General features: G+C 43.8%; 1 protein-coding gene across 2 annotated transcripts in view; it reads right to left on the reverse strand.

Moving 5' to 3' along the window:
- Positions 1–609: 609 nt before the first annotated feature.
- Positions 610–27,179, reverse strand: part of PRELID3A (PRELI domain containing 3A) — a 111,286-nt gene continuing 84,716 nt past the window's right edge. For both annotated transcript variants that reach the window (XM_073676706.1, XM_073676705.1), the window contains exons 3-7: positions 23,711–23,800; positions 22,640–22,710; positions 16,317–16,419; positions 8,821–8,907; positions 610–802 (exon numbers count right to left, since the gene is read on the reverse strand). In XM_073676706.1, coding sequence (XP_073532807.1) covers positions 8,854–8,907; positions 16,317–16,419; positions 22,640–22,710; positions 23,711–23,800 — 318 coding nt within the window. In that variant the 3' untranslated portion in view covers positions 610–802; positions 8,821–8,853. The remainder of the gene's footprint in view (positions 803–8,820; positions 8,908–16,316; positions 16,420–22,639; positions 22,711–23,710; positions 23,801–27,179) is intronic.

Here is a 27,179-nt window from a genome sequence, read left to right on the forward strand (position 1 = left end):
TGCTGGAATGCTTGCATCTGTCACCCTCTGGGAGATATCAGACCTCCACTATGGTCATACAGGGTATAGAAAAGTAAATCAGTACATACCTGTATGGCCCATGGCGGAGGTCTGAATGCAGAGAAATGTAGTTCTATTTCCTTGGTTTCTCACAGGCTTGGCGTCCCTTGGATGCCAAGCTATCCCCCGGACGCCAAGCTATCCCCGCCCATCTGCTTATTCCACCAATTCCCCGCCTATGTCCACGTTTACCATACTCCCCCCTCCCCGCACGTCACAGGTCCCTGTGACGTACGCTTTTTTTCCTCACCTGCGACATATCCGCAAAGTGTAGGTCACAGGGAGCGCGCTTTGCTTCCCCCCGGGCCCGTTTGGCTGAGCACAGTGCCGCAGTGCTCTGTTGCGGAGGCGCCGGGGAGTCCAAAGAGTCAGAAAATACGCTACAGGAAAACCCTGCTGGTATTTTCTTGAAGTGTCATCTGTGTCAAAAACAATGTGGGTACACCGGCGTCTAAAAGACTCCATGTGCACATACCCCTAGCCAACCTTGATCTTCACAGTGGACTGATATAAAATACAACAAGCTAAGCAATATGTCGACATCTTGGATATGAAAGTGTAAGTAATGTTCGTTTATTGCATCCAGTGGTCATTTAAAAACTATTTATAAAAAATGTGAATTAGAAGATCTTTCTGATGGAGGGAGAGTCGTTGTTCCATGATGGTGATCATACAGCAGACTGGATCCGGTTGTGAAGCTACATTCGCAATGTCAGTAGTGCGTGAATGACTGTTCCTGAATCTGCGTAGAAGAGAAAGACAAAGGCAGTAAATTGTAGGTTTTCTATTCCCCTTTGTGGTCTAATTTTTTATCGACGGTACAGAAAAAGGCAGACTTCATACATTACCATGACAGGATTAACATTTTTGGAATAAAGGAGGCCATAGACAAGCAGTTGTTGTCGGAAGACAGTTACTTCACCTAAATCCACCACTAACATGCATTGTATTGAAACTGCAAAACACAGACTAGTAAATGACACATCACTGGAATCAGGCTCTCTCCCCCTATATCATGCTACTCTCATATTACAGGGCAAAAATCTGCTGACAGATTCCCTTTACTGAGTGTGGTCTGGTTGAAGACAACCTGCTGTTTTTCTTTCCCCCAGAAACAATGGCATCCTTGCTCATGTTGAGTTTTGAAGCCAAACCAGATTCACTTCATCTAAGGCTGCGTGCCCACGATGTGTTTTTCAAGCGTTTTTGCTGTGGAATGTCCGCAGCGTAAACGCTTGCAAAACGCTTGGTAATCCTTGCTCCATGATCCCCAATGAAAATCTGCATGTTCTGTGCCCATGCTGCGGAATTTTCCGCAGCGGATTTTCCTTGCGGAAAAATCCGCAGCATGTCCATTATTTGTGCGTTTTTACATGAGGATTTGAGGTCCCAATGCATTTGAAAAACGCAAGTCAAATTCGCATGTAAAAACGTGTCAAAAACGCGTGTAAAATCCGCAAGCGTTTTTACTGCCAAGAACATGCAGAAACGTTGCAGAAATTTTTTGCTTCATTTCTGCATTGTGGGCACATACCCTTAGGCTATGTGCCCACGATGCAGAAATGAAGCGGAAAATTTCCGCTTCATTTCTGCATGTCCTTGCCAGAAAAAACGCGTTCGGAATTTAACACGCGTTTTTCACGCGTTTTGTACATGCAATTGCGTTTTTCTAATGCATTGAAGACGGCAATTCTGCATGCGTAAACGCACAAATAATGGACGTGCTGCGGATTTTTCCGCACATAAAATACGCTGCAGAAAATTCTGCAGCATGGGGACAGAACATGCGGATTGTCATTGGGGACCATGGGGCATGTATTACCAAGCGTTTTTCAAGCATTTCCGCAGCAGAAATTCCGCAGGAAAAACGCTTGAAAAACGCATAGTGGGCACGCAGCCTTAGGGTGCAATACCAGACACAACCCACTGAAAGGGTGGCTCAGTTCCTGAGAAAATAAAGCAACTCTTTTTCCTAATCATGGGCAAACCCTTTAAGGCTATGTTCCCACGATGAGTATTTAGTGAGTTTTTGATGTTGCAGCATTTCGGCACCTATTAGGTAAATTAGGTTACTTGCATTTCTTTTTTTTTCCTTTTGTGTTCTTATAGTGTTTTTACGCTGCGATTTTTGTTTCTTTTCGGTATGTCATGTTTTAAATAAAGCTGCTTTGCTTTTGATACTTCCTGGTATGTGGCTTTGCCAAAACTTTATTGTACAGTCATGTGCACATTACATGCGGAAATGCACTAAAAACACATATACGTTTTTACATATGGATTTTCCAGATCTGATGCAATTCTATGGGGAAAATCTGCACATAAAACTCAGCGTATCCGCAAGAGAAATTAACATGTTGCAGGTTTCAAAATTGCTCCGCTGGTCACTTTACGCTGCGTAAAAAAATAATTAGAGTTTCACTCAAAAAAGTGGGACAATTTTTTTCTCACTTGTCATCCGTGTCCAGTCCGTTTTTTACAGCAGCAGCTTTAATCATTTACACGACCATTTATAGTTTCCTATGTTACAGAATTGCAATGTATTGTAAAAATTGGATGCTCCACTCTGTCTCTGTATGGTATCTGATTTTTTTCATTCACCCATAGACTTGAATGTGTAAGTCTCATCCGGGTTATGGAAGAAACTAGTGCAGGCGGCCTTTTTTTTTATTTCACACACAAATTCGGTAAGTGAAAAAAAATTGCTCATCTGCACTGCCCCATTAAATAACATTGGTCCAAGTGTTGTCTGATTTTTTTCACGGACAGCACTCTGACCGTAAATATGGTCATATGAAGGGACATTTTTAATTATTTAGTGAGTACAATAATGAAATGAAAAAGACATTGGATAAGAGTTATTGGGCCACTTCAATCAGCACATTGTCTGTGACCAACAAGACCAAAATATAAGCAGAAATACATTAAAGGCAACCTGATGGCATGTTTTTATACATGTAGTGTTATGACTGTATAGGTGCTAGACCCCCAATAAAAAATGATACCTTTTTGTACAGATCCGATGTGCCAGTCATGAGAAAAGAAAAAGAGGATGGAAGTGCATAAGGGGTGTGTCACTGCACTTAGACTTCTTCCAAGTGAACAGACACGCCCTTAGTGCGCTACCTGCCTGCTTTACATATTGCTTCTACACTAGATTTCTCATGACTGGCACATCAGATCTCTACATAAAAGGTATAATTTTTACTGGGGTCCTACCACTATATATAAAATGTGCTGACAGTTACCCTTTAGTCTTTGACATTTATATTAGTAATCTATTTCTCACATGTGAAAAAGATATTGCATTCTGGGAGGTTTCTCTGTGCATGAAAAGCAACAGGATGCAGAACAGGTAGCTTGCATTATAATTTAACACCTATTAGCTTTCATATACATAGAACATAAATAATACATACGATCCGCCAGGTTGTAAAGTGAACCACCTGCTGGCCAGACATGTCGGCAGGAGACGTGGACTCCTCTTATCACAACTATGTATCCAATAGGAAGAGATTAAGATTAGTGTTGAGCATTCCGATACTTAATTCCGATACTTTTACAATATCGAATACCGGAATCGGAAGTTCCCATAATGCCTGCGCTCTGCAGTGTCTCTGAAGGATGACAAGCTGGATGGCAGCGCTCAGCTGAGATCCAGCCTGTCATCAGAATGCCATCCCAGCGTGGGAGAATTCTCCTGATCGTTTAAAAGCCGGCGGGCGGTAAAAAGCCGCCGGCTTTTAAACAATCACACAGCCCCATACTGCTTCCCCGCAGCCTCCCACCCCGATCCTCCGCTCCCCTCGCCACCTCCCATCCCGATCGTGAGTTAGGACCGGGCGGGGAGCGCAGCACCAAGGAGCGGGGAGCGAAGGACCCGGGCGGGGAAGCCGGCAGTGAAAAGACTTCACCGCCGGCTTTCCCGTTCTGTGCTGCGCTTTCCCGCCGGTTATTTCAAATGAACAGCTGAGGTATCAGGTGATGCTGATCAGCTGTTCATTTGAAGTCACCGCGGTGCCCTCAGAGGGTTCATGTGAGTTCATGCTTGACTGCATTGCATGAACTCATATGAACTTTCCCACGGCCGCACAGGTCAGCCTCACCTCCCAGACCATCAGCCCGTCATGATTGGTGTGTGTGGGTGTCTGTGCGTGTGTCTGCGAGTGTGTGCGGGGTGTCTGTGCGTGTGTCTGCGAGTGTGTGCGGGGTGTCTGTGCGGGGTGTCTGTGCGTGTGTCTGCGAGTGTGTGCGGGGTGTCTGTGCGATGTCTGCGGGTGTGTGCGATGTCTGCGGGTGTGTGCGATGTCTGCGGGTGTGTGCAGTGTCTGCGGGTGTGTGCGGTGTCTGTGCGATGTGTGCGCGGTGTCTGTGCGATGTTTGCGAGTGTGTGTGGTGTCTGTGCGATGTCTGCGAGTGTGCGCGGTGTCTGTGCGATGTCTGCGGGTGTGTGCGGTGTCTGTGCGATGTCTGCGAGCGTGTGCGGTGTCTGTGCGATGTCTGCGAGTGTGTGTGGTGTCTGTGCGATGTCTGCGAGTGTGTGCGGTGTCTGTGCGATGTCTGCGAGTGTGCGCGGTGTCTGTGCGATGTCTGCGGGTGTGTGCGTGCAGGCAGACATAGGCCGATGTGACACTACTACTCCCATCGGCCTATGTCTGTCCCCCGTCCACTCCTGCCAGCAGGATCAGCTCGATGGGAGCAGTAGTTCCCATCAGCCTGATCCTGCTATTTAAATTGCCCTACTGTGTCCCCAATAAATTTTAAATACATGTCATTGGTGGCCAGTGGTTGCCTACAATAAATTAGTTCATACATTACCTGTCCCCGCCGATCGCCACCAAAAATAAAGTAAAAAATAAAAAACTACACCTATACTCACCTAGACACCTAATTCCCCGAAGCCATCAATCTCCTGTAATAAAATATAAAATAATAAACCACAACCTTATCCTTACCCCTCCGTAGTAGTCCATCTCCGATGTGACAGCTGTGCATGGGAGATCAGTGCAGGAACGTGGACAGGTAACTATTTTTTTTTAGTAAACTAAGAATTAAATAATATTGTGTGTTTTATTTCAAATAAATTATTTTTTTCTGGGTGTAGTGTGTTTTTTCTTTTTAACACTTTGTAGGTTAGTAATGGGGGTGTCTTATAGACGCCCATCATTACTAACCTGGGCTTCATGGCAGCTGGCGCTGACATGAACCCCAACCCTATTACCCCCTGCCACCGCACCAGGGCAGCGTGGAAGAGCGAGGCTAAGTGCCAGAGTTGGCGCATCCTATGGATGCGCCATTTCTGGGGCAGCTGACGGCTGGTGTTTCTAGCCTGGGAGGGGGCCAATATTCATGGCACCCTTCCTGGGCTATTAATATCAGCCCCCAGCTGTCTGCCTAGCCTTTGCTAGCTATTAAATAGGGGGTACCCCAAATCATTTTTTGGGGGGGGTCCCCCATTTTAATAGCTAGTAAAGGCTAGGTATTCAGCTGGGGGCTGATATTAGTAGTCTGGGAAGCTCCGTGGGTATTACCCACTTCCCAGGCTTCAAACATCTGCCCCAGCCGTCTGCTTAACCTCCGCTACAGACTAAAATTATGGGGGATCCCACGCCAATTTTTTTTTAAATAAATCCTTTATTTTAACACTAAATGACATTTGAGGAGTTAATAAAGATGCAGTCCCTAAATTATTATTTATTTTTTAATTAATTTTTCCCAAAAATTTTGACGTGGGCTTTGCCATATTTTTGTATGCCAGCCAGGTACAGCATCCAGCTTCTATGAACGCGCCATTTTCCGGGGTGGCTGCGGACTGCAATTTGCACCGGGGGGGGGGGGCAGAAAGCTTGGGCCTCCCTGCGCTGCAGATTCCAGCCCCCAGCTGCCTAGTTGTACCTGGCTCGACACACAAATAGGGAGAAGCCCCATGTATTTTTTTTTTAAATTATTTCATGAAATTCATGAAATAATAAAGAAAAAAAGGGCTTCCCTATATTGTTGTGTCCGGCCAGGTACAAATAGGCAGCTGGTGGTTGGGCGCGGCCCGTTCCTGCCTGCTGTACCTGGCTGGACACAAATATAGTGCGAAGCCCCACGTCAATTTTTTTTTAATTATTTCAGGAAATTCATGAAATAATTTAAAAAAAATTGACGTGGGGCTTCGCCCTATATTTGTGTCCAGCCAGGTACAGCAGGCAGAAACGGGCTCCCCCAACCACCAGCTGCCTATTTGTACCTGGTTGGACACAACAATATAGGGAAGCCCTTTTTTTCTTAATTTCTGAATTTCATGAAATAATTTAAAAAAAAAATACGTGGGGCTTCGCCCTATTTTTGTGTCCAGCCAGGTACAACTAGGCAGCTGGGGGCTGGAATCCGCAGCGCAGGGAGGCCCAAGCTTTCTGGGCCTCACCCGCTGCAAATTGCAGTCCGCAGCCACCCCGAAAAATGGCGCGTTCATAGAAGCGCCATCTTCTGGCGCTGTACCCAACTCATCCAGGGCCCTAGTGTGGTGGCTCACTGGGTAATAAAGGGGTTAGGGCCAGCTTGGCATTATCAGCTGGCCCTAAGCCCGAAATTCATGGGGTCACACCAATATTAGACATGACCACCATGAATTTCTAGCAAAGTATTTAAAAAAAACACAACACCCAGAAAAAAGTCCTTTAATTGAAATAAACACACAATTCTTTATTGTTCTAAATTAAACTATACTTACCATCACGCCCATTCCAGCTGAAGCCAATGATCTCCTGCAATAAAAGAAAAATAATAAAGCAACCTCATCCTTACCTTTCCATGGTTCCCACGACAGCTTCAGCTCTGCTACATCGAGATGACAGGCTGGACCGCAGCAGAACGCTGCCATCCAGCCTGTCATCCCACAGACACTGAGAAGCGCAGGCATGCTTGCGCTCCTCAGTGTCTCTCTGTAACGGCATCCAGATGAGCCGAGGTCATGTCCAATGAACTCGGCTCACCTCATGCACGTCACTGACAGCGTGGGAAAATTCTCACGCTGAAGCGCTGAGTGCAGGAGAATTCTCCCACGCTGTCAGTGACGTACATGAGGTGAGCCGAGTTCATTGGACATGACCTCGGCTCATCTGGATGCCGTCACAGAGAGACACTGAGGAGCGCAAGCAAGCCTGCGCTTCTCAGTGTCTGCGGGATGACAGGCTGGATGGCAGCGTTCTGCTGCGGTCCAGCCTGTCATCTCGATGTAGCAGAGCTGAAGCTGTCCTGGGAACCATGGAAAGGTAAGGATGAGGTTGCTTTATTATTTTTCTTTTATTGCAGGAGATCGTTGGCTTCAGCTGGAATGGGCGTGATGGTAAGTAGAGTTTAATTTAGAACAATAAAGAATTGTGCGTTTATTTCAATTAAAGGACTTTATTCTGGGTGTTTGTGTTTTTTTTTTTAACTTTGACTATGGGGTTAGTAATGGGGGTGTCTTATAGACGCCTCTCCATTACTAACCTGGGCTTGATGTCAGCTGGCATTATAAGCTGACATCAACCCCTGCCCTATTACTCCACTGCCACCGCTACAGGGCAGTGGGAAGAGCGAGGCTAAGTGCCAAAATTGGCGCATCCTATGGATGCGCCATTTCTGGGGCGGCTGACGGCTGGTGTTTCTAGCCTGGGAGGGGGCCAATATTCATGGCACCCTTCCTGGGCTATTAATATCAGCCCCCAGCTGTCTGCCTAGCCTTTGCTAGCTATTAAATTAGGGGGGACCCCACATCATTTTTTTGAGGGGGTCCCCCATTTTAATAGCTAGTAAAGGCTAGGTATTCAGCTGGGGGCTCATATTAGTAGCCTGGGAAGCTCCGTGGGTATTACCCCCTTCCCAGGCTTCAAACATCTGCCCCAGCCGTCTGCTTAACCTCCGCTAGAGATTAAAATTAAGGCGAACCCCATGCCAATTTTTTTTTAAATAAATCCTTTATTTTAACACTAAATGACAAGTACAGTAAGCAACACTGTCACTGTACTTCATATATATGTGACTGACATGTTTCTATCTATCTAATCTATGTGTGAAGCTCTATTCTGTCTGTTATAAATTGTCGGGTACCGCTGCTGAATTGCCGGCCGGCTTTTTTAAAGAGACGGTGCATGAAAACACTATTATTTTTTTAAATAAATCCTTTACACTAAATGACAAGTACAGTAAGCAACACTGTCACTGTACTTCTTATATATGTGACTGACATGTTTCTATCTATCTAATCTATGTGTGAAGCTCCATTCTTTCTGTTGTAAATTGTCGGGTACCGGTGTATGCCGCTGATGAATTGCCGGCTTTTCGCATAATACATTCTACATTATTCTTAGTTGTTTTACTTCATGTAGAATTAACCTACAAGGAAAGAAAGGGTTTATTTTCATTCCGATATTTGTGTCCCATTGACTTGCATTGGTTTCCGGTATCGGAATCGGCGATATCCGATACTTTTTGGGCATCGGTCCGATCCAATCCGATACGATATTTCCTGATATCGGAAGGTATCGCTCAACACTAATTAAGACCAATTACAGGAGGGTCCTGCTGGAGCTCTGCATGCTTCTACCTGATACTTACAGATAATTATAACTCATGATATTGGGGATTTTAATTGAAACCTCTATTGTCACATGAGGACTACTCTCTGACCTGGCAACGTCCTATGTTTCACCCCTGTAGTCACCATCATACGTACCACTCATGTTTCATTTACACGTTGCACAGGTAAAACATGTAGAAGACTTGTATAATTACCCTTAGTAGTATAAGCAGTGGAGGCAGACACTGTTAGCTTACTGTGCTCTCAGAATTCTGAATGACCCATTCAATTGCATCCCACCCCTAGGATGACACAGAAAATAAGTTAGTATACAGATGAAATCACAGTAAGTGGATCCATAAAAAGCATTGAGGATTTTCTAGATCTACAGAATGATCAAGAAGCACAGCTGTGTTTGCAATATAGTCCCATTCAACGCGTTATCCTGGAATAGGAAGATACGACTGTTTTCTACTTGTGTGCAGTATTGCAGCTCAGCCCTATATACAGGGAACCTGTCACCTTATTCATGCTGCCAAAATCACGGGCAGCATGAATTAGACCCTGGCTACACGATTGCAGCCTTGTATATTTTTCTTTTAAACCAAAATATATTTTAAAGATCATATCAGGGGACCATAGCTGGGGATAAGACTAGTCCGTTGTCGTCCCTTGCCAGCTTTTCGGAGTCCTGATGCAGGAGAGTGACAGGTCTCTTCTATTATGAGAAACCCGTCAATCACCTCTAGCTGCGCTAAGAGAAGCTAGCCGGGGCGGAGTCAGACTAGTCTTGTCCCCTGCTATAGTCCCCTAGCATGATCTTTAAAATATATTTTATAATCTTGCAGCCAGGATCTGATTCAGAAACACGTGGTGTGAACATGAGAATTTGATAGATCCATAAAACAGTTCATACACTTACTCCTGGTTTTCATCCCATTGATAAAACCAGCTCTAATTTCAACTTCACATTATCTGCTAACCCTAAGGCTGCGTTCCCACGATGAGCTTTTGATGAGTCTTTGACGCTGCAGAATTTCTGCATCTATTATTTTAAATTATGCTACTTGTGTTTTTTCATTGCGCTTTTATGTGAGTTTTTTTAACATTCATTTTTATCACATTTTTTGTTTTTGATGCTGCATTATTTGACTTTTTGGTGTGTCACACTTTAACCCCTTCACAGCCCAAGCCAGTTTTCACCTCCATGACCAGGCCAAATTTTACAATTCTGACCAGTGCCACATTATGAGGTAATAACTCTGGAACGCTTCAAATGATCCCACTGATTCTGAGAGACTTTTTTCATGAAATATTGTACTTCATGATAGTGGTAACATTTCTTCAATATGAATTGCATTTATTTGTGAAAAAAATGGAAATTTGGCAAAAATTTGGAAAACTTTGCAATTTTAAAACTTTTAATTTTTATGCCCTTAAATTAGAGTCGTGCCATACAAAATAGTTCATAAATAACATTTCCCACATGTCTACTTTACATCAGCACAATTTCTGAACTATAATTTTTTCCGTTAGGAAGTTATAAAGGTTAAAAGTTGACCATCGATTTCTCATTTTTCCAACAAAATTTACAAAACCATTTTTTTAGGGACCACCTCACATTTGAAGTGACTTTAGGGGGCCTATTTGACAGAAAACACCCAAAAGTGACAACATTCTAAAAACTGCACCCCTCAAGGTGCTCAAAACCACATTCACAAAGTTTATTAACCCTTCAGGTGCTTCTCAGGAATTAGTGGAATGTGGAAGGAAAAAATACACATTTAACTTTTTTTTCACAAAAATGTTTCTTTAGACACAATTTTTTTTACTTTCACAAGGGTAACAGGAGAATATGGACCCCAAAATTTGTTGGACAATTTCTCCTAAGCACGCCGATACCCCATATGTGGGGGAAAACTACTGTTTGGGCGCATGGCAGGGTTCGGAAGGGAACGAGCGCCATTTGAATTTTTGAATGTAACATTTGCTGGAATAATTAGCGGATGCCATGTCGCATTTGAAGAGCCACTGATGTATCTAAACAGTGGAAACCCCCCATAAGTGACACCATTCTGGAAACTACACCCCTCAGAGAACTTATCTAGATGTGTGGTGAGCACCTTGAACTCCCAGGTGCTTCACAGAAGTTTATATTATTGAGTCGTGAAAATAAAAAATCTAATTTTTCCAACAAAAATGTTCTTTTAGCCCCAATTTTTTTATTTTCAGAAGGGTAATAGTAGAAAATGGACCACATCATTTGTTGTGCAATTTCTCCTAAGCATGCTGATACCCCATATGTGGGGGAAAACCACTGTTTGGGCTCACGGCAGGGTTTGGAAGGGAAGGAGCGCCATTTGACTTTTTGAGTGCAAAATTTGCTGGAATAATTAGCAGGTGCCGTGCTGCGTTTGGAGAGCCCCTGATGTGCCTAAACAATGGAAACCCCCCACAAGTGACACCATTCTGGAAACTGGACATGTGGTGAACACCTTGAATCCCCAGGTAAAAGGAGAAAATAGACCCCAAATTTGTTGTTCAATTTCTCCTGAGTACGCAGATACCCCATATGTAGAGGAAAACCACTGTTTGGGCACACGGCAGGGTTCAGAAAGGAAGGAGTGACGTTTTGGAATGCAGACTTTGATGGAATGGACTGCGGGTGTCATGTCCCCTCAAGGAATTTATCTAGACTTGTGGTGAGCACCTTGAACCCACAGGTGCTTCACAGAACGTTGATCTGTGAAAATGAAAAAAATATATTTTCCCCACAAAAATGTTATTTTAACCCCAATTTTTTTCATTTTCACGAGGATAGCAGGAGAAAATGGATTCCAAAATTAGTTGTGCAATTTCTTCTGAGAAGCGCCATATTGGAGTTCAGATTTTGTTGGACTGGTTTGAGGTTGCCATGTCAAATTGGCAGAGCCCTTGAGGTGCCAAAACAGCAGAATCCCCCATAAGAGACCCCATTTTACAAACTACACCTTTCAATAAATTCATCTAGGGGTGCAGCGATCATATTGGCACCACAGGTGGGTCACAGAATTTTATACCAATGAGCGGTGAAGAAAAAAATAATTACATTTTTACCACCAAAATTTTGTTTTAGCCCCAGATTTTACATTTTCACACTGGGAAATGGGTAAAAATAGCATGAAAATTTGTCCCACAATTTCAGCTGAATGTAGAAATACCCCATATGTGGCTGTACAGTACTGCTTAGCCACACGGCAAGACTCAGGAGGGATGGAGCGCTGTTTGCCTCCTGGAGTGCAGATTTTTCTAGAATACTTTGCAGACTCCATATACAGAGCCCCTAAGTGCTAGAAGAGCAGAATCCCCCTCAATTAACCCCATTTTGCATCATATTTATCCTGTGCTCTACGCTGAGAACTTATGTCGGGGTTTCCTTCTAAAGCTCCAAGTGACAAGATTCAGATAAAACCCCCGAGGGATCCATTTACTACAATGAAGCAGCAGAGTTACTCTGGACTCCGTCTGGCCTCTGTTAAGCGGTGTCCTTTTTTTTCAGAGGTGCACAAAACTGTGGCGGACCGTGCTTTTTTGCATGCCTAAAGAGACGTGCACCACCGGATCAAAGGCCAGACAGCTTCCACAGTGCCTCCATCTGCCTCATTATAGGGAATCTTCTGCCAGGGGTTCCATCTGAATTACGCATTTCAGAAATTTGCAAGGAAACCCCGGTGTAAGTGCTCAGCGCTGAGTGCAGGATACATGTAAGCCGAGCCTTACTGTGATCTTTGGGAGGCAGAATGAACAAATCAACAACAGGTTAAGAATTGGTTTTATTTATTTTTACGCTGTTCACTGTGCGGTATAAGTGATTAGACAACTTTATTCTTCGGATCGGTGCGATTACAATGATACCAGGTTTATATTGGGGTTTTTATGTTTGGCAGCTGTCACACTAAAAGACACTTTTTTTTTGCATCGCTTTATTTTGACAGCTATAATCTTTCCATTTTTCGGCCAACAGACTCTTCTGAGGTCTTATTTTTTGCAGGATGAGTTGACGTTTTTATTGGTACCATTTTTGGGCTCATGACATTTTTTGATCACTTTCTATTCCGATACCTCCTGGTATTTGGCTTTGACAGAACTATACTTAGATGCGAATTACATACGTTTTTAATGCATTTCCGCAGCAGAAGTGCACTAAAAACGCATGTACAGTTTTTACCTGCAATTTTTCTGCATCTAGTGCAAGTCTATGGGAAAGATCTGCACAGAAAACTGAGCGTACCTGCAAGAGAAATTGACATGCTGCAGATTTGAAACATGCACCGCAGGTCAGTTTAGGCAGACTGAAGTAAAAGCACAGTTGGCATTAGATTTCTATAAATCCCATCCACTGGAACTGTAACATGCTGCATTTTTGCTGCAGCAAAAATATGCATAGTCAAAAACGCATCAAAAGCTCATCATGGGAATGTAGCCTACAGGTTCACATATTTTTGCCCCTCACAGACAGGCGATATTGGATCATTTTCCCTTTTTTAAAAAAAATTACAAAGTCTAATTTTTTTGACTCATTTGTATGATTTGGTTCCCTTTATCTACTTTTAGAATTTGTGTGAAAATCTGATGAAGGTTTAGGTAAAGTTTATGCAGACAGCTGAAAACTTCTGGGGGGTTCACAAACTTTCAATGACCATTGTACATATGTAGCATAGCATTACAATCATTTACTTAGAAATAGAAACGCTGAGCCACGTACACAAGCTCTCAATGCCTTGATGCAAAGAATATTCTTGAAGTATAGTTACACTTGAATAAAGATCGGTTTCACATTGCATATATTACTGCAAATGCAGGGCCAAGCGTATTGGTTTCTAACGCACTTTTTCCTTCTTGTTTATATTATACCCTATTTAGTATAATAAAAGCTGCATTTCATTTCAGGCAACACTATACAACATGTAAATAGTATGTGGGTATCTGATTAGTTCTCCTTTACGGCTCCTTTGCCCTAAGTCACACAGCATAGAGGAGTCAGCATGCCAGTCAAGCAGGAGGAGGCGGAGCTGGGGGGGAATAGAGCCGGAGTGACAGAGGTTGCAGATCTACTATAGCTATTTGCACATCAATTCAAACACTCATTTCTCAGTAATAGAGGAACAGACTGGCCATGTAAGGAGTGGACTTGTCTTTGAAAGAGCTACATGTGCATATAAATACAGACCTACTCATCGTTATTGGCACCCATGAAGTTTAACTATATAATGTGGAATATCTCCTGAAAATAATGAATCAATTGAAACAGTTTTTTTGTATAGAGCACTCGTGTTAAATGCAAAAGAGCAAATGATACACAATAATTTAAAACCAAAAACAATGGGAGGGAAAAATAGAAAAACCTAAAACCCTTTACATTAATTTAGTATGGAAGCCCATTTTGACTCGCCTGTGGTAAAAAAAGAGATTCTCCTGTGATTACTTGGCATTGCCCATGTGACATGAATTAGCCAATGAATGATGACTTCAGTGTTTTAAAAAGCCACATGGTAAGCCCTGTTCCTTTGTCACAATGGTGAAGATAAAGGAGCTGTCTGAGGAATCAGAACTGCTATTATTAGCAAACACAAGACTTCCAAAGGGTATAAGGCCACTTCCAAAGACGTTGGTATCCCAGTTTCAATAGTGTGCAGTGTTATTAAGAAGTTTGGCAAGCATGGAACCGTCAAGAACCTGCCTGGACGTGGGGGAAAGAGGAATAATGACAAGAGATGTCTTCGAAGGTCGGTGCGAATGGTGGAAAAAACACCATGTCAAACATCCAAAGACTTGAAGGCCAATCTGGTAAAGTCTGGGGTCATGGTTTCAACAAGTACCATGCCCCACACACTAAACCAAGCAGAGCTTTATGGGCGAAGGCCAGGAAGAAACCATTGCTGAATTAAAGACATAAAAAGTAAAGACTGATCTTTGCCACAGAGTACCTTGGCAAACCACAATCCTTCTGGGAAAATGTTCTGTGGACAGATGAAACAAAAATAGAGCTTTTTGGCAATGCATAGTAACAGTTTATTTTCAGAAGGCGCAATGAAGCTTATAAAAAAGGACACCTTACCAACAGTTAAGCATGGTGGAGGATCCATAATGCTGTGGGGTTGCTTTGCTGCGTCTGGTTCTGGAGGCCTTGACCGTATCACAGGAATCATTAAAGCAGAGAATTATCAAGAAATTTAAGAGCAAAATGTCCTACCCAGTGTAAGAAAACTTGGTTTGAGTCCAAGATCATGGGTCCTCCACCAAGACAATGAAACAAAGCACACATCCAAAAGTACACAGGAATGGTTGAAAAAGAGAAAATGGACTGTTTTAAAATGGCCAGCAATGAGTCCTGACCTCAATCGCATTGAAAGTCTTTGAGGTGAGCTGAAATCAGCCATTGGGAAAAAGAACCCTGCAAACATTCAAGAGCTTGAACAAACTGCAAAGGAAGAGTGGGAGAAAATTCCAGTTGAGAAGTGCAAGAAGCTTATAGATGGCTACAAGAAACATTTGGAGGCTGTCAGCAATGCCAAAGGGTGTGCACTAAGTATTAATTAGGGGTGCCTTTATTGCTGCACATGCTGTTTATTCTGTTTCTTCTTTGAAATTGCAACATGGAAGTAGAAAAACAATGTTTCATTGTTGTATTACTTTGGACCACTAATTAAAAAATCCTGAGGATATAACTTTGGTATATTTCCATTTATTTTTGAAGATATTGTAATGTCTATGAAAAAAATGAAAGGGTGCCAATAATGGTGAGCAGCACTGTAGTTTGGAGGGTGAAATCCTGCTGACAGATTCAGTGGAATTGCTTACATATAATAAAGAGGTGTCCAGTGGCACTTTTCTGCTTTCGCAAAAAATCTACCGGCTATCTCCACCATATCTTATTTTACTGGAGATTTGCGAGTAGAATATAGCTAACTATGGACACATTTATAAGTGTAAGGAAATATAGGCCCTAAAGCTAGGTTCAAACTATGTTTTTCCAACCTGTTAAAAAGTATTTTTTTTACTGATCTTATCCTGTTGCCATGTACCTTTAATTTACACTCACAAATGAGAATAAAATCAAAGCATATTCACATATTCCTCTCCATGTGGTGAGTTCATTCCGAGCAGCCCATCCTAGCTTTCACCTACTCAAGCTGATTTTATGCTAATTTTGGGTATAATAAATGTGCTTTATAAACTTTACTGGTGAGAGACACTCTTGCACCATGTGCCGTGTGCTTGGCTTCCTATGAGCCTAGCTAGGAGACCGGGACATTAGAGCAATGTGTGAGGCAGGGATGTTCTTTCTGGTGGGAACAGAGTCTTAAGGCCCCCATAGATATCAGACTAATGTTGGCTGAAACTTCTGAATTGAAAGGTTGTGGCCAACTGTCTAATGTGTACTGGGGCCTCACAAGTGTCCTTCAGTAGAAGATGTTGGAGGACAGAAGGATCTGAAATTTCTGGTTTCAGACTGGTGTTCTTTTAAAGGTTAGGGCCACTAGAGATGTCTAGCATTGTCTCTCTCATAGAGAACACAGGAACACTCGACATAGGCAGCACTCCTGTATATCAGGAGTCAGGGAAGAAAGCTACTGAACCATTGTTCATCCGACAGCTATCTAAAGTGTATGGGGGCTTTATTATTTATGTATCAGTGAGGCTTTTTCATTATTTCATGTGTTCTTTATACCTTTCTTGCATTGGATGAGATGGTGCTGGCCATTAGTCCTTCTAGGTAACTGCTTAAGCTGACTCCTTTTACTGTAATTATGGCTTCTTGTGTCAGTACCGTCCTACAATGAGAAACCACATAGAGAACCAAGTCTAAATGACACATTATTAAACCAGTAATAATGTATATCAGGATAGATTCACAAGAGCATCTAAAAAAGAAAATTGGTCAGAGTTTCATCCAAAAAAGTGAAACTATTTTTCTCTAATTTGTCATCCATGTACAATCTGTTTTTTTACAGGAGCTATTAATCATTTACAGGACAATTTAGTTTCCTATGTTACAGAACTTCAATGTATCCGTAAAAATTGGATGCTGGACTGTGTCTTCATATAGAATCCGATTATTTTCTCACACCCATAGACCTGAATGGGTGAGTCTCATCAGATTTACGGAAGAAACTAGTGCCTGCTGCGATTTTTTAAAAACAGATTCGGTCAGTGAAAAAAATCGCTCAGCACTGCCCCGCTGGTCTGTGTGCTGTCAATTTTTTTAAAGACAGCATTGGCACCGAAAATATGAGTCCTAAGAGGCACATCTTCATAAGGACATTCTTATTGGAAAGAGTGAATATTCAGTAAGGCTTTGTATAGACTCACCATGTGCCTACAGGCAGCCGCACAAAAGAACTTCACATGGATTTTTTTTTCTTCCTTTTTTTCAGTAAGTAAACTGATCTAGATATGTATAATATAACTGGGGTTGCGTATCTCTGTCTGAAGCCTCAATAGACTACGCATGCATGACGTGCAGTCTGGCTCCAGACAGAAGCAGGCATCCAGCCATTACAGGTAAGAGGAGTGTATGGCGCCGGAGATCGCAGTATGCGTAGGCACTGAACGCATACTGCAGTCTCCGGCGCCATACTTACCTGACCGGTAGGAGCGTTGCCACGGCACCTCTCTTCGCCAGAGACCGGGGCAGGAGTGAGACGTCGGACCGGCGCATGCACATAGAGCTATACGGCGCCATTTTACTGAAGACACATTTGCAGTGTGTCTTAAGCAAAATGGCGCCGGACAGCGCAGTGCTCCGGCGCCACACTCCTCCCCTGGCCTCCGGCAGAACAGGGGGCAGCAGCGCTGGAGCACAGGGAAGAAAGGTGAGTATAAGTGTTTATTTTTTTGTATGTGTGTACAGCGTGAAAGGGATGAGGGGGCCACATATACCAGGATTGTGGGGTGAGGGGACCATGCATACCAGGATTGGGGGGTGAGGGGACCACGCATACCAGGATTGGGGGGTGAGGGGACCATGCATACCAGGATTGGGGGGTGAGGGGTGCCATGCATACCAAAATAGGGATGAGGGGTACCATACATACCATGATAGGAATGCGGGGTACCATGCATACCAGGATGAGGGATGGGGTGCCATGCATACAAGGATGAGGGGTATCATGCATACCAGAATAGGGATGAGGGGGTACCATGCATACCAAGATAAAGATGAGGGGTGCCATGCATAATAGGATGAGGAATTAGGTGTCATGCATACCAGGTTTCTGGGATGAGGAGGCCATACATACCAGAATTGGGATGAGGGGTGACATGCATACCAGGATGAAGGGTACCATACATACCAGAATAGGGATGAGGGGTGCCATGCATACCAGGATGAGGGGTACCATACATACCAGGATAGGGATGAGGGGTACCATGTATACCAGGATTGGGGATGAGGGGCCCATGCATACCAGGATAGGGATGAGAAGTGCCATGCATACCAGGATTGGGGATGAGGCGTGCCATGCATACCAGGATTGGGGATGAGGGGTGCCATGCATACCAGGATTGGGGATGAAGGGTGCCATGCATACCAGGATTGGGGATGAGGGGTATCATGCATACCAGGATTGGGGATGAGGGGTATCATGAATACCAGGATTGGGGATGAGGGAGCCATGCATACCAGGATTGGGGATGAGGGAGCCATGCATACCAGGATAGGGGATGAGAGGTGCCATGCATACCAGGATAGGGATGAGGAGTGCCATGCATACCAGGATTGGGGATGAGGGGTGCCATGCATACCAGGATTGGGGATGAGGGGTGCCATGCATACCAGGATTGGGGATGAGGGGTGCCATGCATACCAGGATTGGGGATGAAGGGTGCCATGCATACCAGGATTGGGGATGAGGGGTATCATGCATACCAGGATTGGGGATGAGGGGTATCATGAATACCAGGATTGGGGATGAGGGAGCCATGCATACCAGGATTGGGGATGAGGGAGCCATGCATACCAGGATAGGGGATGAGAGGTGCCATGCATACCAGGATAGGGATGAGGAGTGCCATGCATACCAGGATTGGGGATGAGGGGTGCCATGCATACCAGGATTGGGGATGAGGGGTGCCATGCATACCAGGATTGGGGATGAGGGGTGCCATGCATATCAGGATTGGGGATGAGGGAGCCATGCATACCTGGATTGGGGATGAGGGGTGCCATGCATACCAGGATTGGGGATAAGGGGTATCATGCATACCAGGATTGGGGATGAGGGGTATCATGCATACCAGGATTGGGGATGAGGGGTATCATGCATACCAGGATTGGGGATGAGGGAGCCATGCATACCAGGATTGGGGATGAGGGAGCCTTGCATACCAGGATTGGGGATGAGGGGTGCCATGCATACCAGGATTGGGGATGAGGGGTGCCATGCATACCAGGATTGGGGATGAGGGGTGCCATGCATACCAGGATTGGGGATGAGGGGTATCATGCATACCAGGATTGGGGATGAGGGGTATCATGAATACCAGGATTGGGGATGAGGGGTATCATGCATACCAGGATTGGGAATGAGGTAGCCATGCATACCAGGATAGGGGATGAGAGGTGCCATGCATACCAGAATTGGGATGAGGAGTGCCATGCATACCAGGATTGGGGATGAGGGGTGCCATGCATACCAGGATTGGGGATGAGGGGTGCCATGCATATCAGGATTGGGGATGAGGGAGCCATGCATACCTGGATTGGGGATGAGGGGTGCCATGCATACCAGGATTGGGGATAAGGGGTATCATGCATACCAGGATTGGGGATGAGGGGTATCATGCATACCAGGATTGGGGATGAGGGGTATCATGCATACCAGGATTGGGGATGAGGGAGCCATCCATACCAGGATTGGGGATGAGGGGTGCCAAGCATACCAGGATTGGGGATGAGGGTGCCATGCATACCAGGATTGGGGATGAGGGGTGCCATGCATACCAGGATTGAGGATGAGGGGTGCCATGTATACCGGGATTGGGTGTGAAGGGTGCCATGCATTCTAGGATTGGGGATGAGGGGTGCCATGCATACCAGGATTGGGGGTAAGGGGTGCTGTGCATACCGGGATTGGGGGTGAAGGGTGCCATGCATACCAGTATTGGGGATGAGGGGTGCCATGCATACCAGGATTGGGGATGAGGGGTGCCATGCATACCAGGATTGGGGGTGAGGGGTGCCATGAATATCAGGATTGGGGCTGAGGGGTGCCATGCATACCAGGATTGGGGGTGAAGGGTGCCATGCATACCGGGATTGGGGATGAGGGGTGCCATACATACCGGGATTAGGGATGTGGGGTGCCATGCATACCGGGATTGGGAATGAGGGGTGCCATACATACCAGGATTCGGATGAGGGGCCATGCATACCAGGATAGGGATGAGGAGTGCCATGCATACCAGGATTCGGATGAGGGGCCATGCATACCAGGATGGGGGTGAGGGGTGCCATGCATACCAGGATGTTGGTGAGGGGCCCATGCACACTAGGATGAGGGATACCATACAGACCAGGATAGGGATGAGGGATGGGGTACCATGCATACCAGGATAGGGATGAGGAGTACCACACATACCAGGATTGGAGATGAGGGTTGCCATGCATACCAGGATTGGGGTTGAGGGGTGCCATGAATACCAGGATTGGGGGTGAGGGGTGCCATGCATACCAGGATTGGGGGTGAGGGATGCCATGCATACCAGGATTGGGGGTGAAGGGTGCCATGCATACCAGGATTGGGGATGAGGGGTGCCATGCATACCAGGATAGGATGGTGGGGACAGGATGGGGGCAGCACAAATACCAGGAGGGGTGCAGCACATACCAGCATGGGAGACCATATACCAATAAAAATGCTCACCACCTGGGCGTAGAACGGGTTCAATAGCTAGTTTAATATAAAGGTATAAAACTTTCCAATATTTCCTGTGTTCCAATTCCTTTCAATTTTTTATAATATCTGACAACTGTCAGTGAATGAAACAAAGGAAGAAAACTATGCAAACATATTTAAAGAGGCTGTGTCACTAGCATCAATATTTAATTTGTTATTTAACCTGGTGTAAAACATTTCTGTTCTTCTGAATCTGGCATTGTCTTTCTTTTGTCTGAGTGCCCCTCCATCCCTGATATATGCCCCCTCTTCCCTGTATGTAAAGCTATTTTTTTAAAGCGTTAAGGATGCCCACTTGCAAAATGAACAGATTTATACAGTGAAGAAAGGGCAATATCTCAGGGATGGAGAGCACAGAGACAAAAGAAAAACAACGCTGGGTTCAGAACAGTAGCATTTACACCAGGTAAAAATAATACATATTTATGGCAATGGAAATGTCTTCTTTAAAGGGACTGTCAGCACAGGATAACTGTTCCAACCAAGCACAGGCGCTTGGCACTTCACGGCAGGGTCAATCATTTATATACACCTTCCTCCCTGCTTGCTTTTCCTTTATTTCCAACCCCTCTACCCCTCTTTGATTGACAGCTTTGGCTTCATAGAGACAGAGAAGGGAGGCGATAGATGGAAAACAAGCAGGTGGGAAGGTGTATATAAATGATTGGCCCCGCTGTGAAGTGCCAAGCGCCTGTGCTTGGTTGGAACAGTCATTCTGTGCTGACAGTCCCTTTAAGAGCTTTCTACAGTTGTATCCATTCCAGGCAATCCTCTGTAAACTAGTCTGAATTCCAGGCTGATGCATTTAGGCTAATTGCATTTAACTGCACATGGAGTCCATTCACTTAGCCGCCTAAGACCTCATTCAGACGTCTGATTTTTATTATACGTAAAAACACAGACCATTCTGCATCAGTGTTTTGGATCAGAGTTTCACCAGTTTTAGTCAGTGTATCAGTTTTTACCATTAGGCAACAGCCCCCTATCAGTATTGGGTCAGTATTCGTCGGTCAGTACTTTTTCTCAGGAGTGGGAGTCAAAGCCAGGTGATGAACAATCAGAGAAAAGGTGTAAGAGAAACAAGTCACCAATTCTGTATTTATCACCCACTCCTGGTTTTGGCTCTCACTACTGAGAAAAAATACTGACCAAATACTGACCAAATACTGATAGTGGGGCCGTGGCCTTAGTGTTTCATCAGTGATTATCACATAAGAAAAAAGAAAAAAAACTGTAATTCTTCTCCTTCCCATTAGAATGTAAATCATGGACCCCATACAGATTGCACATGCATGGTATCCGTGAACTGTCATTGATTTTCATGAACCCATAGACTTGTATGGGTAATTTGATCAGTGACTCAGATTAAAAATGGACATGTCTCCATGATTTTTATGAGACACACAGTCAGACCAAAAATATGAACATGTGAACAGTTTGCTAAAATCGCTTGGAAAGAGCTTGTCAACCCGCATGCGGAAATGCATGTGAAGAACGCTTCACATCCGCATGTCCCTGGCAGGAAAACACATGTACAATAAGCATGTACAATCCACATGTACAATCCGCATGCGTTTTTTCCTGCCAGGGAGATGCAGAAACGCTCAGGAAAAAATCCGGAGCATTTCTGCATCGTGGGCACATAGCCAAACACTGCATTTAAAAGTCAGCTGAGGATCCTGTCACTCAGGTGATTAGTCCACGAGGCTGACCTGGCAGCTTCTCCCCACCTTGTTCATCTTGAGTGACAGGTCTCACCCTATACACACACATAGGGAGAGATCTATCCATTAAGGGGAGCAGGGTGGGAGAAGTGGACAAGTCACCAGAGCTGCATGTTCTCCAGCAGGCTTTTTAATGTATATTTTGTCTGAAACATCGCAGTGTTGGTTTGGGTAGCATAAATCAGCTGTCAGTTTACTTTTAAATAAAGATTTTTTTTAATTTTAGGCCTTCCAAGCTTTTCTCTATTGGTAGCAATAAGAAAATCATTGCAAATGTGATCATACCATTTACCTCTAAATTAAATAAGATATACAATAAATGTGAAAAACAATCAAATATAAATGTAAATGTCTATTTTTACTTTACTTACTCTTCTGAATTTTCTGGATGAGGAGTGTAAACCAACCTTTCATCCACAGATACTAAATTTGTAAGTGAAATCTAAAATGAAAAAAATAAAATAACATTGTTAGATCCATATTGGATGAAACTAATTTCAATTCTATACATGCTACTGAAAATGTTGTATTTATGATCCGACATCCTGTTTCCAATCAATTAAAGGGAATCTGTCAGCAGGTTTTTCTACCCCAATTGATGGCATCTAAGCGAAGCCGCTGTAAAGTCGTAAAGGAGGCACTGCGCTTACAGCGCTCCACCCGCCGCCGGACTCTGGTCATTGATTTGACAGGTGACCTGCCTCCCCCTCCCGAGATCTCGCGCACGTGATGCCATTCCTGGGGGCAGAGCATGTGGAGTAAGGTCCTGAAGACCAGGGAATGACAGTGCCTGCATGAGATCATGGGGCGGGGGAGGCAGGTCATTCAGACCAGGGTGACCTGTCAAGTCAATGACCAGAGGCCGGTGAAGTAAAAAGGGGAGAGGCAGGCGAGCTATAAGTGGAGTACCAGGTCCGCTGTACTTGTGGCTCATTAGCATAAATATTGTGCAAGTGATTACTAAAAAATGGGAAATCGCTTTTATGCAACAAAGGTATGAATTTAATCTCCTTTACAGTGACTTTACTTAGATGCAGTTTACTTTGGGGTAGAAAACCCTGCTGTCAGATTCCTTTCAACTGGTTTATCTTCTCCTTTACTTCTAAATCTCTTAGCATATGTTCAGTTGCTCTGTCGGGGATAACGTCAGAAATCCCGCAAAAGGGGATTTGGGCATATGGGTGCTGACGGGGCCATCGACTATAATGATGTAGATGGAGTCACAGTGTGGTCTGTCGGACAGTGATGAAAATGTCTGTAAATTGCTGTGGTATATGATGGCGCTATATAAGCATAATAAATAAATAATAGATACATGGTACAATACAAAACACACCAAACTACAAACTTGCCAGAGGCAAAAGTTATATTGTCTCGTGTCTCCTCGCCCTATGTGATTATTACAGAATACTAGTGGGGAAACATATCCTTATGACACTCACATTAGTTGAACATAACACCATCTTCTTCTCTGCTGGATCCACTACAGAATGTTCTTTTATATACGTCAGCGTTCTGCTGGTTCCGAGAATCTGTAATGAATGATAGATCATGTTCCAATTAAATTTGTCACCAATTTGGTAATATAATTTAGCCAATTAACCCCTTTCTGACGTGAGACGTATCCAAACGCCCCTGTGGCCTGGTACGTACCGCTATGGAACGTATGGATACGTCTCGGCAATTTTGCGCGCACAGATGCTGTGCACATGCGATCGCCGCCGGGTGTCAGCTGATTCTGCACCGGCACTTTAACCCCCCCAAATGCTGCGATCGCAGCACTAAGTGTGTAGGCAGAGGGAAGAAAGCCCCTCTGTCTTTGGATCAGAGACCCTGCGACGTCAACGCGGGATCCCGATTGTTGCCATGGTGACCCGATGTCGTCCGGGTCACCAGGCACTAGCAAGGTAGTTAGATCATGCGCAGTGCATGATCTAACTATCTTGTGTCTGCAGGGCTGACAGCTATGAGGCATAGCAGTGATTCTGCACTGCTATGCCTTATAGCAGCGATCAGACTGCAGAAAGTGAAAGTCTCATAGTGGGACTAAGTAAAAAAGTGAAAAAAAAAAGTTGTAAAAATATTTTTTTAAAAATCACATAATAATAATAATAATAAATCACTAAATAATAATATATATATTATACCCATTAATAAATATTATTATGAAAAAAATAAACAATAAAAGTACACATATTTGGAATCGCAGAGTCCAGAATGACCTGACCTCTAAAACTGTCCCACTAGTTAACCCCTTTAGTGAACACTGTAAAAAAAATAAATAAATAAATGACGCAAAAAACTATGCTTTATCATCATACTGCTGAACAAAAGGTGGAATAAAACGCGATCAAAAAGACGAATGTAAATAAAAATGGTACCGCTGAAAACAACATCTAGTCCCGCAAAAAACAAGCCACCATATAGCTCCATCAGCCGAACAATAAAAAAGTTATAGCTCTCAGAATAAAGCGATGGAAAAAAAAGATGTTTTCTATAAAATAGTTTTTATTGTGTAAAAGCGCCAAAACATAAAAAAACTATATAAATGTAGTATCGCTGTAAACGTACTGACCCGAAGAATAAAGCCGCCTTATCAATTTTACAACATGCAGAACAACATAAAAAACAACAACAAACAATTCCTGAATTGTTGGTTTTTGTTTATTCTGTCTCCCAAAACTCGGAACAGAAAGAGTTAAAAAATGTCATTTGCCTCAAAAATGGTACCAATAGAAATGTCAACTTGTCACGCACAAAACAAGCCCTTACATGACTCTGTCGGCCGAAATATAGAAAAATTTAAGCTCTCAAAATATGGCGATGAAGCTAGTTTTTGCAAAAAAAGTGTTTTTTAGTGTGTGACAGCTGCCAAACATAAAAACCCATTATAAATCTGGTATTGTAATCGCACCGGACTGAAGAATAAAGTCACCTAATCAATTATACCGCACGAGGAACGGCATAAAAAATAAATAAAACCAATTCTTCACCTGCTGCTGATTAGTTCATTCTGCCTCCCAAAGATCACAGTATGGCTCGGCTCACACTTATCCCGCGCTCTGGGCTGAGCGCTTACAGCGGGGTTTCCGTGTAAATCTCTGAAATATGTGATTCATAAGGAATCCCCAGCAGAAGATTCCCTATAATGAGATAGATGGAGGCACTGTGGACTCTGTCTGGCCTGTGATCCCACGGTGTCCATCTTTTTATTAGGAGTGCATAAAAGTGCCGTCGGCCACAGTTTTGTGAACCTCTGAAAAAAAGGACAAAACAGAGGCCAGACGGAGTCCAGAGTAACTCTGCTGCCTCATTATAGTGAATGGATCCCTCGGGTGTTTTATCTGAATTACATCACTTGGAGATTTAAATAGAAACCCCAATATCAGTGATCAGAGTAGAACACAGGATAAATGGGAACATTTTACATAACATTTCGGCTCACAATAAAAGCTTTGACTCAATCCAAAAAAAAAGCAAGTCCCCACTCAGGTCCATCATTTGTTAATGGAAATATAGGGGGCTTTCACATTACAAGTAGCACAAAGGCTCTGGAAAAGCTAAAAATGGCCCTTGCCCCCCCCCAAAGAAATTCAGCAAATTCTGTGCTCCCAAATACAAATGCCCACCTCCCTTTTGAGCGCCATAGTGTGCCTAAACCGCACTTAGCGTCCACATGTTTGGCATTTCTGCAGTGATGAGAGCCCGCTTAATTTACGGGTGCATGTCTCTAGAAGCACGGGCTGGCCATAACATACTAGTCACTACAACGGCAGTTTGCAATTTTCACTCAGCAACGTCCACTGCTGCTTGTTTCTGGAAAACACCCATGTAGTTAAAATACTCACCACCATCGGTCCAGGTGCTCCCTTCAGAGTGGCCGGGCCTTCCTAGAGGAAGGGACACACCTCGCCTCCAGAGAAGAAAGACTCACAACCTTGGCATGAAAAATGGAGGAAAGAGGAGCGTGACCTCCAGATTGACTGGCTTCAATCTGGAGGTGATCAAACCTCAATCCCGTTACAGTGGGAGACTTTGAAATGTGTCATGAGAAGGATCCTGATAAAGCATGGTATAAGGTTAAAGAAAGAGACGGCAAGGAAAATAGAAGAATTATTAAATCAAATTTACTCCCTAGAGAGTCTACATAAACAAATCCTCTATGCTTCCACTCTTGTTGATCTGACAAAGAAAAGAGACAAATTAAAAGAAATTTCAGATAAAAAATATTTGCAATCTAGGGGAAAATCAAAACATTTCTTCTACGAAATGCGCGAGACCATTCGCCAGATTGCTCCACCCACTTATGACAGCTACATTTATCCCATATGTCAGAGGGAAGGAATGAACATAATCCCAAAGAAATTGTAGATCTTTTTCGGTCTTACTATGAGAATTCATATAATATTAAGAATCAATTTGCAGACATGTCTGCCTTAGATCGCTCCAATAAGATCAAAGAATATATCCAGGAAACGCCTCTACTCATGCTGAGCAATTCAATGGTGGAAGCTCTGGAAGAGGTGATATCCATAGAAGAAATTGACTCTGCGATACGGGCCTCCCCGTCAAGTAAATGTCCTGGCCCGGATGGCTTTCCGCCGGCATTTTATAAACAGTTTAGAGAGCAACTCTCTCCAATAATGGCTAAAATCTTTAGTGCAATTGATGGAAATATTGGATTTGTCCCCCAATCTCTAGAGGCACACATTAGCGAACTCCCCAAGCCAGGCAAAGACTAGTGATGAGCGAGTATGTTTGGTTAACTCTTTCGGCAAGTATGCTCGGGTGAGTACCTGATATCTTCAGCGTACTCGGTGATATGTTTAAATCACTCCTATGTGCATGATTTTCGACTGTTCGACAGCTTTAATACATGTGAGGAATGCTTGTTTCTTAAGCATTCCTCAC

This window comes from Phyllobates terribilis, unplaced genomic scaffold (genome assembly GCF_046119375.1).
Source record: "Phyllobates terribilis strain yellow unplaced genomic scaffold, ASM4611937v1 Scaffold_4__5_contigs__length_816908805, whole genome shotgun sequence".
Lineage (NCBI taxonomy): Eukaryota > Metazoa > Chordata > Amphibia > Anura > Dendrobatidae > Phyllobates > Phyllobates terribilis.